At 41.2% G+C, this 13,933-nt stretch overlaps 1 protein-coding gene across 1 annotated transcript; it reads left to right on the forward strand.

The window, feature by feature from the left end:
• Positions 1 to 2,592: 2,592 nt before the first annotated feature.
• cchcr1 (coiled-coil alpha-helical rod protein 1) lies at positions 2,593 to 10,887 on the forward strand. Its single transcript, XM_034550947.1, has 19 exons — positions 2,593 to 2,951; positions 3,329 to 3,623; positions 3,728 to 3,883; positions 3,991 to 4,108; positions 4,333 to 4,527; positions 4,672 to 4,823; positions 4,916 to 5,030; positions 5,179 to 5,289; positions 5,989 to 6,129; positions 6,212 to 6,322; positions 6,581 to 6,687; positions 6,758 to 6,870; positions 6,971 to 7,043; positions 7,745 to 7,863; positions 7,969 to 8,157; positions 9,292 to 9,393; positions 9,558 to 9,691; positions 9,788 to 9,923; positions 10,010 to 10,887. The coding sequence occupies exons 1-19, from the start codon at positions 2,882 to 2,884 to the stop codon at positions 10,138 to 10,140; spliced, it is 2,568 nt and encodes an 855-aa protein (XP_034406838.1). The 5' UTR covers positions 2,593 to 2,881; the 3' UTR covers positions 10,141 to 10,887.
• The last annotated feature ends 3,046 nt before the right edge of the window (positions 10,888 to 13,933 follow it).

Below are 13,933 nucleotides of genomic sequence, written 5' to 3' on the forward strand. Positions count from 1 at the left end.
ATTGGAATGATTGGGTTGTTGCTGTTGCTTCTCGTGCTTCTTCTGCTCCTTTCTATAGATTACTAGATGCTAATATAACATGTCTTTATTTAGGGATTTGAGCTCATCTGTTGCATTCTTAAGTTGAACTGGAAAGTCCCACTGAAATTGTGCCCCAACCAGACACTATCTACTAACATATACTCTACGAGGTGAAGTCCAGACAGTTGCTGACAGAGCAAATATTTCTCATATATTTTTGTATAATGCCCAGTGGCGATAGCTACAATGCTGTGATTTGAGCTGATGCATCGTCTTTATGGGAGAGATGCTGCCTCTGTTTCAAGCTGGGTTACCAAAGCAAGGAACGATTTAACAGAGAAAAATAGCCCACATGTGTTGTCTCATGACGCTCATTGCAGGAAACAAGCTCTGTTTTGTTTTCTAAAACATACATTGCTCCTGTAAATGCGTGGAGATTATTAGCTTCCTTAAAGCAAGTTAGTCTTATAATGCGTTGCAGGTCACCTGTGGTTTCAGCAGGGCCTTTATGATTCCACTACGTTTTTAATGAGGGCATATTTCTGCGTGTGTACTGCACTTACCAGTATTACCCTTGTGGCATGTGAAGAGTTCAACAAGTACATTTCGAAAGGAAGACATTTTAATTAAAGACACAATTTCCAGTCCAGATATCTGCAGTCATGGACAGTTTCCCCACTTGAACCCCACAAGTGTGGGCTGAGTCAGCTTGATTAGGGACAAAGACGTTGCAGTTTCTGTGGCCACGGTGCGCCAGGATATCCATTGTTCTAAGAGAAATGTTTACTTTTAGTTGTCCTCGAATAAATGTTCTACAGACATGGCCTCTGTGGTCATGAGCACTGTTACAAGCTTCTGTTTTTGCATTTTTGTTGACAATTCACAAACCGTTCTCAATTTGAGCTCTGCCTTAATCAAAATGCTCTTTTTATCTGCCAGATGTTTTAAGCACTATAGGTCCGCCTTGATTAGCTCCTAAGTATTGTTCAAAGCAACTGAGCTACATCTTAATTCTGCCCTCTCTCTGGAAAGGGCCAGTATTGTCTTTGTTTTCTGGATTCTCAGCGGCTCCGATCCCTCTTTTCCTCCGCTTTGTTCTACAGGACTGCTGCAGTGTCTTTCGAGTGCTGAGATATACAATATATGTCCAAATAATGCACATCACTCCCATTGTTTTGCTCCAACAATCACTTCACTACATTACAAGGTCCACAGTCTTTCATGCGGCTGTTAGTCTGCCTTGGCAATGTACCTGTTTTCGTATACATCTTTTGTTATTTGTTGAGGTATTTATATTTATATTTATTTTACGTTTACATGTTGTCAGGTTGTATCTATATATATGATAATTTACGTAAATATAATCAAACTAAAAAGCGTCTTTGTTCATTGAATATACCATAAATAGATTAGATTTATAGTATATGAAACTTTAATGAACCCCAGGGGGAATGTGGATTGTAGCAGCTGTATAGGTAAGAGCAAAGAGAAGTGGCTTCTGAAGGCACCAGAGGAAAATAAAATATAAGATACAATATGTGATTATAGCCTTCTGAATAGTGACTATACTGCAGATATTATAACAATCTCTGTTGCCACGGCTTTCAGAATGTTCGTATGAGTGATCTCTGTACTAAGTTACTCAATGTTTATTTTGTGGCCAATCAGCTGTGAGTAAGCATGCCTTGTAGATAAATGTGAAGGATCTGATAATCTGTGTGTCATGATTCGGATGGGTGGAATGAACGTTACTATATGAGAATTTCTTATTTTTGCAGTTCATACATTTACAGCACAAATGCAGTGTGTACAACATGTGCATCACTGCAGAAGGAGGAAAGTAAGCACACACACAGAAATCCGTCATAATATGGAAATGTTTAATGTAAATTAGTCATATGCTGATGATTTTAGAGTTGGAGGTAACATATTTTTAGATGCACCTTTAACCACATATTCAGTTACATAACCAAATTATCACCAATTACCATTCAAAGCTGCACTTATGCTCTGTGCTCCCTTTTCTGCAGGACTGGAATATTAAGCACAAATGGTCTGGTTGTCAGATACCCCTGGGTGTTCATGAGGTGAGGGAGTCCTGGGCAAAGAAGGAATGGCTTACTTTCAATAACTTCATTAGGTGCAATTACAGAGTCTCTTTTCCACTAATTCTCTCAGGAAAATGCCTCATGGAACAACCTTTAGAAGTGCTACATCCCACATTATTTATTTTAAATTTAGATGTGTGTGAAATTATAAACATCACATACCTCTCCTATTGTAGAAATCCGTCTGTCAATCAAACTCATACGCTCCACCCCTGTGCAACAATACTCTGCTTTACCTTTAATTTTGTTGTCCTGAATTAGGTCTGTCAGGTAAGATGCTACCCTGGCTATGTAGTGGACTTGACACACCCCCGAAAACTGGACGACAGCCGATATGTACATGATGAAGAACAACGCAGGATTCAATGACGGGAGCGAGATATGGGCAGCCTGAGAGTAATAACATCCTGTCAGACAATACTCAGGGAATCACACGCTCAAATTGATTTCCCCTTTCCCATGATGCACTGCGCGTTTGTAATGTTGTCAGTTATGTTCGATAAGTTATTTCATTGGCATTAAGTTCAAAGACATGTTATTTTTCGGGATACTTCAGGTATTTGCAGTCTAACCGACGTGTAAAGTGAGCATCAAAAGTTGCTCGCGGCAAGCCCAAGTTACCGTGGTAACCTGTAACTAAGGCAACCACGATTAACTTGTTTCGCGGGAGAATAAAGCTAAACAGCGCCTACTTAGGAGCACCTTGTCTGATTAGCAAGGTTTGACTTCCTGTGACAGCTCATCTGTTGAACATGGAGAGACATAACGTCGGGAAAGAAAGGCTTATAGTTCCTACTGATTTTACGTCATCGGCTGTTTCAAGTAAGTTTGTTCTTCTAACTGCAGTTTTGGTTGAACGTTACATTTGCTCCTAGTTAACCGTAAAAGAAAATGTTGCGTTCAGGTGACGTTAGCTAACTAATGCTCGCTAACGTCAGCCTACAACGTATAGCTAACCTGGCTAACTTAACACTAACCAACCACTCACTGGCTGCACTTGTCAGCCCTGCAAGTAACTAGTCATCAACAAGGATATGCAGAGTATTTAACACTGGGGGAGGTTTTTTGGTATCTTTCTCCAGTCTGAAGAGTCTAACGTTACTGAGTAAACATACATATGACATTGGTATGGTACTAGTTACACATATTTAGCTCCGGTAAGGCATGCACACATCTAAACATTACGTTATGCTATATAGGGAATATCCAGGAGGACCTGGTACCCCCCTCGCATTTCGCATCAAGTGTGCAGTGTGCTGGGGTACACAGAGGCGTTCAAATGGCAGGGTCACTGCCACCCATCTCCTGGATAAACCCAGGCACAACTTCAATACAATCAAAGGATCCAAGTCCCACCAATCCATGGCTCGCCATCACACAGGCCCAACAGGAAATCTTGGAACTAAGGAGGGAAAATCAGAGGATCATGATGTTACAAGGAGACAGCATAAGAGGAAGGAACCCTGGGGATCATCAGTCAGACCATAGTGCAAGGTATCCCAGGATATACTTTATATAGTCAGAAACACCATTATTGTCCAACGGTTAAGTGGCATGTTGGGTAACTTACATGAAGAGCTCCATTCCCTCAAACACAGAAGAGAGCAGCGGTCCAGATGGGAGTCTGAGTGGCGTCTGGAGGCAGAGAAGCACAAGGGTGAAGCTGAGAGGTTGAAGGGGCAGGTGGAGGCCCTAAAGGAGACTGCAGGGAGACACAGGGAAGAGATGAGAGACAGAGACGGCTTATTGAACAGGTAGAAGATGGCTTATGTTATACAATCAAGTCATTTTACAGTTTGTATCTAATCATTTCAGAGATTAACAATGAGTCATTTAAAACAAATTTGACATTTTACGACAGACCCAGCCATGAATTGGAAGCAATGCGTGAAGAGCTTCATCGGGCTAAGACGGAACTCAACCAAATCAGAGGGGAGCTCACTTGCAGCAGTGCACAGAAGGAGAAAATAAGCTTGCAGGTAATTCTATTTACTAACAAAACATTTCATTTTCACACTGATGTTGACAAAGATCAACTGAGATTTACTGGCATCTTGTAATTCATTTTTGCAGGCTGTAGTCTGATGTTTTTAGGACAGTCTTGTAGTCTTAATAATAGCTGACAGTCACCTGGCAGTTTTCTAATTTTGCAAGTTTACTTTGTTTAGTTTCATATATTCTCAACATTTTGTGTTTGTTGCAGCTTGAAAGATTAAAGAACGAATCCGGTGAAGAAATTACAAGGCTGAGAAGAGATGTAATGAGGAGCAAAGAGGAAGCCCAGGAGCTCACTCTGAAGGCTGACACTTGCAGGTTACAGGCTGCGCAGGAGGCCCAACAGCAGATTCTTAAACTGTCTGTACAATTGGAGGAAATGCAGAAGAAGCAGGAAGTGGAGGTCTGTGGCAAATTCATAAATGCTGTACATACTGATTTGAATGATTTCAGTACAACCCTCTGCATCCAAGAATCAATGTCAATATGATAATATATCATTGCATGTTTCTTAAAATGTCCATTCTTTATTTTTCTTCACTTTCAGATGCTACAGTTGAATGCTTCCCATTGTGCAGAGGTGGGTGCAGCAAGAAATACAAACCGAGAACTACAATCGATGACCTCAGAAGTGCTTCAGCTAAAAAGCACTCTGGCCGTAGTATCTGCTGAGAGAGACGGGCTGAAAGGACATTTAAGGTGCCACAATCAATCTAAAACTGAAGAGAGCTACACATGTATTTCACTCTGTAGTCAGATTCACTGTATTTTTGTTGGGGATGTGTATTCAGCCAAATAGGACAAGCCTTTGAGACACAATCGGCTACACTGCACAGTCTGAGAAATTACATCGGCCAGCTTTCCCCGGAGAAAGGAGAGAAGGAACAATTGAATGAAGCTGTTGAGGTGAATACAATACAAACCATATTGATTGCAATCAGCCTACTGTAAAGTAATTGCGCAGGAAAAATGTGAATATCTTGTTCTTTGAAGCAGGTTAAATTCATCCCATTATGTACACTTTTTCAAAAAAATAACATTGTACATTTTATAGAAGCTGAACAGAGAGAAAGCAGCTCTTCAGATGACCACAGAGCTTTTGACAGTCAGGTTTAACTCTGTGAGTGAGATACTCACCCTCCAAGAAGAGAAAATAGTGAAGAAGGTGAGTGTCCCTTCGCAGTACATCACACATGCAGATGCTGGTAACGCAGGGGGAGCAGTAGCACTGCTGCTTTCAGGCTTCCTATGTAGACTAAGCAACTACCTATTATCATCACTGTGGGTTGTTTGCAAGCATAGTCATATCTCCAAAGTCTGAAAACAATAGTCTGAAATGTAGATGCTCTTCACGCTAACAGTTTCCCCAAGGAGACCACAGGGTTTAGATTGATGATGGAGCTGCTCCAGACAGGATGTCAAAGCCCTGCAGGAGTAATTCAGGAGGCTGAACACGCCACCTGAGGTGCTCTAATCCAAATGTTGTTTATGTACAGTGTCACTCTGCAGTGACATATACATCTTATTTTCACTTTCGAATGTGTTTTTCCTGAAGAGCGTTTTGCTTAGTTTTGAACACACGTCAACTTGCAGAAACTTGAGTTATTTGAGATAGATGATCGTCAAACATCCTTTATTGTTTCTTTTTTCTTGGAGGTTGCACGGTGCTACTTTCTTGCAAACACTTCTCTGCTGGTTTTATTAATATAACTGGGAAGAAAGGAAAAAATGCGCCCATTGCTCTAAAAAAGCTTTAGTATGCGTTGGAAAACAAGGCTGATTAGCGTGCAATAATTACCATACTCATATAAAGCCTTTGCTGAAGTGGTGTGTGCGTTTACCATACATTTATGTGTTTCTATAGACCGCAGACCCACTTGTGATGAATGAATCTGAAGGCCTTCAAGTGCTTCGGCTCTGGAGGGACAAAGTGTTTAAGTTGTGCGTCCAGCTTCGCTCAAAGGACATTGAACTAAGAGGAGAAAAGGACAAGGTTCTTTCAAAAGTATGAAAATCATCATCTATTAATATACCACAGTAGAAAATGTCTACTGTGTATAAAGTGTGGTATTGTTTTGCTGTCTTAGGTCAAACTCCTTGAGCAGCAGCTCCAGCAGGAGCAGCACCGAGCTAGTGTGCTCCAACACAGCCTCGATGACAGGATAGCTGAGCTGGACCTTGAGAGAGTGGAAAAGGAGGTTAGGACACGAGCAAGTGATGTGATTTACGCGGCTGTCTGAAATTTTGATGATGCACAATAAATTTGGTGCTGCTAAGGATAGTGATAAACCCTCGTGCATTTTTACCACAGCAGAGGGTGCTGACTGTATGAAAATGTTGCTAGGTTCCATGAGCGGTGAGGATTTAAGAACAGCAGCTGGCCACAAAAACATTCTCAAAACTGAGCCTCTTATTTGTTTACGATACACTTTTGTTATGTGTGATTTTCTTCCCAGACATTGAAACAGGACTTGGCCCAGGAGCAACAAGAAAACTCCCAGCTGAACTCGCAGAGCAAGAGAGAAGAGGCTGAACTAAAAACCCTGACGGGGGCAGTTCGTAGGTAAATCGGAAGAATAAAAGGAAAAACAGCCGTTGAAAGTGTAATTACAGTCAATGCTGTATTTTCACAGGTTTAGTTTGGCTTTTGAAAGCAAGGTGGCAGAAATGGACGCAGCTCAAGCCAGGCTCAGCACTTTCACCCAGAGGCTAACTTTTGCTAAAAGACGAGTGGAGACGATACAAGGTGCAGTCCAACAGGAGGCTGACGGGGTGATCACAGAGCTTCCGTTTGCATTACATATTTCTGGTAAATAAAGTGTGTCACAATGGTTTTTGTTTTTCAGGTTTGGCCATGAGGAGGGTGGCTCTGCAGAAAGCTAAGCAGGCCAGTAAACAAACACAGCAAACTGCTGACAGGTACGAGGTTTCCGCCAAACACTCTTTACCCAACAAAAAAAGAGGCTTCTTTTTATGTTCAGTTTTACAAATGCCTATGTCAAACATTACATTAGAAAAATAGCTTTTTAATCTCAGCACTCACGTGAGACTGAATGCAATACATTTCTAAATGGCTACACTGGTTTTGTAATGAGGCGTTTAATTTTTCTGCAACTAATTGCAAATGACTTCTTTCTTTTTTTATTTTTTTTATTTTTTTTATTGAATCGGCTTACCTATTGTGATCAAAAGCCCCCAAACCCAAAGTACTCAAGTTTCAATGTAAAATGAAGAAAGACAAGCATCTCTTTGTAGTTTTTAAGCTGTAAACAGCAGTTGTTTATGAATATTCATTAAATCCAAGAACCCACCACTAATTCAGAGATTTAGTCAGAATTGTTATTGTAAGTTTACTGTTTACACATAAAACCAGTAAATGGTCAAACATGAAAATATCAGTTTCACTTCTGTTAGGACGAGGAGGAGGTGGAATCGTGGTTGAAATCAATATTGCGTTATGAATAACAATTATTTTCTCATTAATATATCACAATTTCACATTTGTATGCAAAGTCACTCTCACCAGGACTTGGCTTCCAGCAGGCAGTTCCTTCTCCACTTCTCTGCTTGATTTTCTTCTCCTTTATTTGCTCTGCCATCTTCGCTTTGTTGCCCTGCAGCATCACAAACCTTCAGACGGAGCTCAGTGTGGTGTGTGAAGAGAGAGACAAGCTCACACAGGAGCTCAAAAGAACCCCGGAGCTCATCGAGAGAACTCTGGCTGATCTGAAAGAGCAGCGTGAGCACCCTTACATCTCCCAACTCCTTATTATACCACGTTATTTGTTGGGTATCCATGTTGGCAATGTATGTGTCTCAGTTCACCTTTGTACACCCTCCTAAGATGAACGCAAACTGAGGCAGCAGCAGCTGGCGCTGGAGCAGAGCTGCGTGGAGGTGCGGCAGGCTTTGGCTGGCAGAGAGGAGGCCGAGCTGAGCCTGCAGGAGATCCAGATCCAGCTGGAGGAGAGCAAGGTCAACCTGGAGAAACTCCGCTCCGAGCTGCTCAGCCAGCAGGAGCACAGCGAACGTGGTGAGCCAAGGGGCTAACTTAAGACACATGACTGTTTTCAGCCTTGACTTATCCATGGAAAGCAGACTAAGCACTCCTGATCTATTTTAGAAATGCCCTTCGTCGCCGTCTCCATAATGCCACACCTGGCCACTCGGTAGCTTCACAGGAGCAGTTGGGGATTAAGTGACATTTTCAAGAGCACCTTGACTGTAGTTGATCTGGGAGTGTTACTGAGTTTTCCTATTACCTTTTTCCCAATGTCCACTTGGGAGCTTCTCAGCTTTAAACCTGCATTAAAGGACAAGTCTGTCTTAACAATAGTCAGGTGGCCTATGTGTACGTTGGACAGGCTTCGCTTGCTGTTCATACCGACCCTTCTAAGATCTTCCACTAATGCACTTTCAGTCTCAGTGATGGTCTTTCCATTCTAAAGCTTATCTGAAGAAAATATGAAGCTTAAGCAGTCGGACAAATCATCTTTTTAAGTTCCTACTTCTTACAGTTACATGTTTACAAATCCTGTGTTTCCCTGTTTTGGGCACAGTCACAAAAATAGAGAAATTTGTTCTAAAAATAGTAACTTTGGAAGATGTCCACTTGATTTCCACCAGTATCTTCAGCTGCTAGACGCTCCACTATTTCCCCCAGCAAGTGGCTAACTGTGTCTGTCTGCCATTTGGTGCTAGACTGACAGAGCAAAGCATTGTATTTAAGTTGTGGGCCAAAAAAAACCACAAACAATAACCTGAAGGTAGAGGGGAACTGCAGTCGGGTGATTATTTTCTCTGTTGGTTTGTTATTATGATTGGCTCCCTTTTTATATACATTTATTATAGCAGCTTTAATGAATCAGACATCAAATCGCCACTATTATATTTCATTTCCTTTACATTTCAGGTCTTAAATTGCTTCACTGCATATTCCTCTGTCTTTAATGAACGACAATCTAAAGAAATGTTTGCCTGGAGCTGAGATAAAAAAAGAAAAGAATAAACGTGCCTTTTCTGACCTTTTTACCCTAGTGCCACCTTGCTGGGTCTCAGCCTTCTGATGTGGTTGCATAGTAATAATTGAGAAATTGGAAATTGATATAAACGACTTGTGTGAAATGCTGTATTGAGGAATGGTGCATTTGTTTCCCCCCCCCCTCAGCCCTGCTGGAGAGAGTGTCTGAGCTCGAGAACTGCTGTGCTGAGAGGCTGAGAGAGATGGAGGTTCAAGTCAATACGGCCAAGAGAGAGCACACCAAAGCAGGTAGCAGGATTAGCACCATGGTACCTCAGCCTCCAGCAGTTTAACATAAGGGGGTGAAGTCATATCTGTAATGCAGACTGTGATCTGATATGATAGGAATTGTTTACACAGTATATAGCAGCATTTCCCCGCGGCTTTCATTCTGTCTGTACTGTCTCTTGCAGTTATGACTTTGCGGCAGTTTGAGAGAGAGTCGGCAAGGAAACGGGACGAAATGAGAGAAACCCGACAATACACACAGAGGGAAGTCCACAATAAACAACTGAGGGAGACGGCGAAAGACACCCAACCGCTGCTGGTGAGACTTTTTAAAGCCATAAAGACATTTGAGAAAAATTTTGTTTCTGTCATTTCTGCTGATGACCTCTTATGACCTGAATCTGATCTGTTGCAGGCCACTGTCGCTGCTGAGAGAGGTTTGACAACTGAGTATACGAGAGCTCACACAGCAGATCGTCAAAACTCTTCTGCTCCCAGAGAACATCGAAAACCCCCCTCAGAGAGGAGTCATTCTGTGGTTCCTGCAGACGGTAAGCAGTGTCCTAACTCCTCATGCGTCAGCCACATTTACACAGACGTGACTAATCTGACCACTGGCCTGTCTGTGCCCTGTCAGGGAGACTCCTGTCTGTTTTGGAGGAGCTCCATTCTCTCAGTGCTGCGGTGGTAAACAGCTCTGAGGACTCTGCGGAGGAGGAGGGACAGAATGACAGCGTGGCACCATCCACAGGCAGACCGCACAGCTGATACCTGATGATGACGAATCATTGGAGCCTGTGAATGCACCCTACATTTGTACAAAAGGTGGGCAGCGTTGAAAACAGTCAGTGGGAACAATTTGTTTGAGCCAATCTTCAGGAAACCACGCATGTCACATTGCTACTGGGTGGACAACAGCAACGATGGCTGTCTAGTAGAGACACATTATGCTTGAATTTAACACAGATTTCTGAGTACATCTCCAGGATGACTTTTAATGAAAGAGAATATTTTAAATACATTGATGGACAGATAATTTAACTGAAAAACTAAGGTTGAGATGTCTAGAGTTTCAGCCTCAGCACTCTCACCAGTAAGACCACACTTGTTCCACACTTTCATTTCTTTAACTTATTTTAATTTCCCCTTTTTTTTTACATTGATATTTTTGTAATTCTTCCCATAGAATCAATGCAATGCTAACCAGTTTATATTTTTGCTACAGTTAATATAAGAGACTTGTTATGACAAATAACTGAAGAGATGGTTATGACTTGTTTTCTTTGTTTGTTAATCCAAATACTGTATGATATAATCAGTGACATTATCCACACAAAAAATACAAGAACGACCTGAATATGGCTAATTCTGCCTTTGTCCTTTTGGACGTCCGTTCTCGTGAAGTTTATCTGATGGTCCGAGTATTTATTTGTTATGCAGAGACATGTATTTTACTTTTCAGTGCAACTTAATAAAGTATTTGGGTATTTTAAGAAATATTGATGAAGCAACTCATGATTTGGTTTGACTCTCAATTCATTACTCCCTTTTAATTTTCAGTAGCACGGTCCCTTTTGTTATGGTCAATAGGTTTTGATGCAATTGCTGCATCGGCCCTCTTTATATAACATACAGACAACAAAATTATGATTTCCTGCTGAAGAAATCAATATTTTTCTATCATTTTAGAGAGGTCCATTTTAGAATGATGCTGAAATTGTAGGATAGATGATAAACATTATGATGAACCAGATAATTGTGCTATTTGTCATGTTGTCATGAGTGCTAATACATTTTGCAATAGTTCAAAGTTTCAAGCCTCCAGGTAAAAACAGCTCACGGAGAGCAGAGGAAGTCTGGACTTTATTAGTATTTTCAAAGGGCATCAAAAAAGATTTTGCAGGGACACACTCATTGCTGGAGAGGTGATTGTCATGGCAAGCAGAGGATGAATGCATCAAATAATGTTTTTTTTTATTAAAGAAAATTATTGGATTTCAGCAGTGCACTCTTATAACTGTTGCTAAAGAATTTGCAGTATAGCTCAATTTTGTATTGTATATTAAACCTCTGTTACAATCAATGATGTTATCGATGACAAACTGAAAGAATTATGTATGGTCTAAACTTGCATGCATCAAGATGGATAATTTTAAAGGAATGTGCCATCTTTGTCCATTGGTGTTTTTGTGTACTTTGGATCGCATTATGCATCAATATCATACACTCAAGGCAGAAGCCATGTCATGTCAATATAATTAATATAAATAATTGTTAATCATGATAGCAAATGTTAAATTAGGTATACTGCTGAAAGAAAAATAATTATGTTAAGCAAATCATGTGTCATCACAGTTCCTCACCAGCAGAGGGCGGTGTAGTCAAAGGTGGGAGCACAACATGCAGTGTTTTTCGTCATTCTTTTTCAAAGTGCAGTTTATTCATTGGAATATAGTTGAAGAGGGCAAAGAACAATATGATTTCATACAGCGTGGGCGGCTATGTGCACATGTAGTGAAAAGGAATCTACTCACTGTACTGTCAGTAAACCTGTCCAGAACCCTTTAATGCTGTTATGTTTTTCTCCATAAATGGCAAAACAAACGTGAGGAAAGGATTCTGGTGATAAAGGTTCAGGATGACGCAACATTCTTGCTCTGCCCTACGCATGTTGCCAAGATGAATGTCACGATATTAAGCCTAAATAAATGCATTTATACATCTTCCTTCAGCAGTGTGGAGAGAGCAAATGCACACTGTGGTTCACCTGATGAATAATTTAATAGAGCATTGCAATCCAGACAAGACGTGAAATAAATGAGGTAATAAAAACCAATCAATAAGCTCCAGCTGGATTTTTATTAACAATTCAGAATTAATGGCATGTAAAATGAGTGGTTCAAACAAACAAGTGCATGTCAACCAACTGTGTTTTGACATGTCTGACTAACATGGGGTGTTTAGTCACAAAGAAATGTGCGTTTGTCTTTTAATCCATAGATTGCAAAGTATTGTTGTGTGCTTGTGTATGAACCCTCATCTCTCTGATTCTGAGGCTGATACTGTCTGTCACAGTGCAGCGTGTCAAATCTAAACATCTGCTGTCATCCGTCGTCGAGTGTCTGCGTCAAAACCCAGTTCTATACTTCTTTTTCTGGTGTAAAGAAAAACGCCCAAATCTGCAGATCCTCTCCACCGTTTGGAAGCTGTGGAAAGAATTCTGCCCTTTCCCTTCATGTTGTTGGTTTGTTTTCAAGTGATGATTTATAGCCTTATTATTTCTAAACCTTATTGTTTTGAATATTTATGAGGCGACATAGAGAATCTTCATAGAGTATATTACAAATACCGTGCAATTGTAAATTGCTGTGTTGTCCACTGCAGTGAGAAACGTCTGCCAGAGGTCAGGTGCTCTTTGCGAAACGCCTCCATGGGCCATATGACCAGCTTCCTGTTGCCTATTATCTTTTATCTTTTTATCTATTATCTCAATGATATTCAAGGCACAACTTCATAGCTGGTTGCTTTACTCTTGGCTGTCAGGGTTTCTATCTGCGCTGCTCACACGGCAAACTTCTGCATTGCTAACTAAGTCGAACTTCCCATCACGTCTGAAGCGTTGTGGAAACTTAATCCTGCTCTTGTCACACTTTGCCAAATGTCCCCAAAGTCGAGTCCTCTAGGGGCCAGTGCTCATTCAATGGGCCAGTGACTGGAATATGTGAACAAAAATCCCTAAAACTGGTCAATTCTTACCACTGTATATTCTCTCAAGGACATTAAATATCTTCCTCAAATATGTTATTTAGAGCCTCCCAGCACTCTGGAATGCCAACTCCTGTGTGCAGATGTTTTTAGTGTAGATTAGAGGATTACATCACATTCTCAGTCCGCAAAGTTGTTGCACGGCCTGGAGGTCAGAGCAGACTCGAAGCAGTGCGTGAGGTTGATGTGATCCATGAAGTCAGGGGTGTCGACCACCAGTGCTGCATGCTGCATCAGAGCCTGGTGCGGCGGCAGGCCGTGCTCCAGGGGAGAGCAGCAGCCACGGAGGAGCCAAGTAACCCTATTTATAGTTGCAGGCAATGTGGGGCATTGGATGCAGAGTTGCAGTGGACTGAAGTGTCCGATCTTCAAACTGCAGCAACAGTATATGTACAGTAACTATTTTCCTAGAGTAGGTGTAAATGAGGCAGCTTCTTTTGTGATATACGTGTATATAATTGAATGTGATAAAAGTGAATCAACTATAGATGTTTCTTAGAATACAACTCAAAACCAGTATATACTATACCACATTTCATTTTTGTAACATTTCAGATCAATAACAAGAAAAGCCGGAAGCCGGACCTCTTCTATAGAAGATGTGAAAAGCAAGATTACGCACACGGTTTCTTTTCTTAAAAAGCAACGGCAAACATGCTGGAGTCCATACATGATGAGGTCTCCACCTGTGCCAATCAGCCATCTTGTTTGCGGCTGTAATTGCAGTTTCCCTTTGAGATGATCAGTGTAATTTGGAATGCAGCGGTGAAATGTTGGCAGTGTTTTAACAAATAGC

This window comes from Cyclopterus lumpus, chromosome 14 (genome assembly GCF_009769545.1).
Source record: "Cyclopterus lumpus isolate fCycLum1 chromosome 14, fCycLum1.pri, whole genome shotgun sequence".
NCBI classification, from domain to species: Eukaryota; Metazoa; Chordata; class Actinopteri; order Perciformes; family Cyclopteridae; genus Cyclopterus; species Cyclopterus lumpus.

What these genes read in the sequence shown, in the direction of transcription:
- cchcr1 (XM_034550947.1), top strand. Translation starts at nt 2,882, where the DNA reads ATGGAGAGACATAACGTCGGGAAAGAAAGGCTTATAGTTCCTACTGAT. An exon ending in AAGACACCCAACCGCTGCTG is followed by an intron (nt 9,692 to 9,787) that starts GTGAGACTTTTT and finishes GATCTGTTGCAG; the next exon opens with GCCACTGTCGCTGCTGAGAG. An exon ending in TTCTGTGGTTCCTGCAGACG is followed by an intron (nt 9,924 to 10,009) that starts GTAAGCAGTGTC and finishes GTGCCCTGTCAG; the next exon opens with GGAGACTCCTGTCTGTTTTG.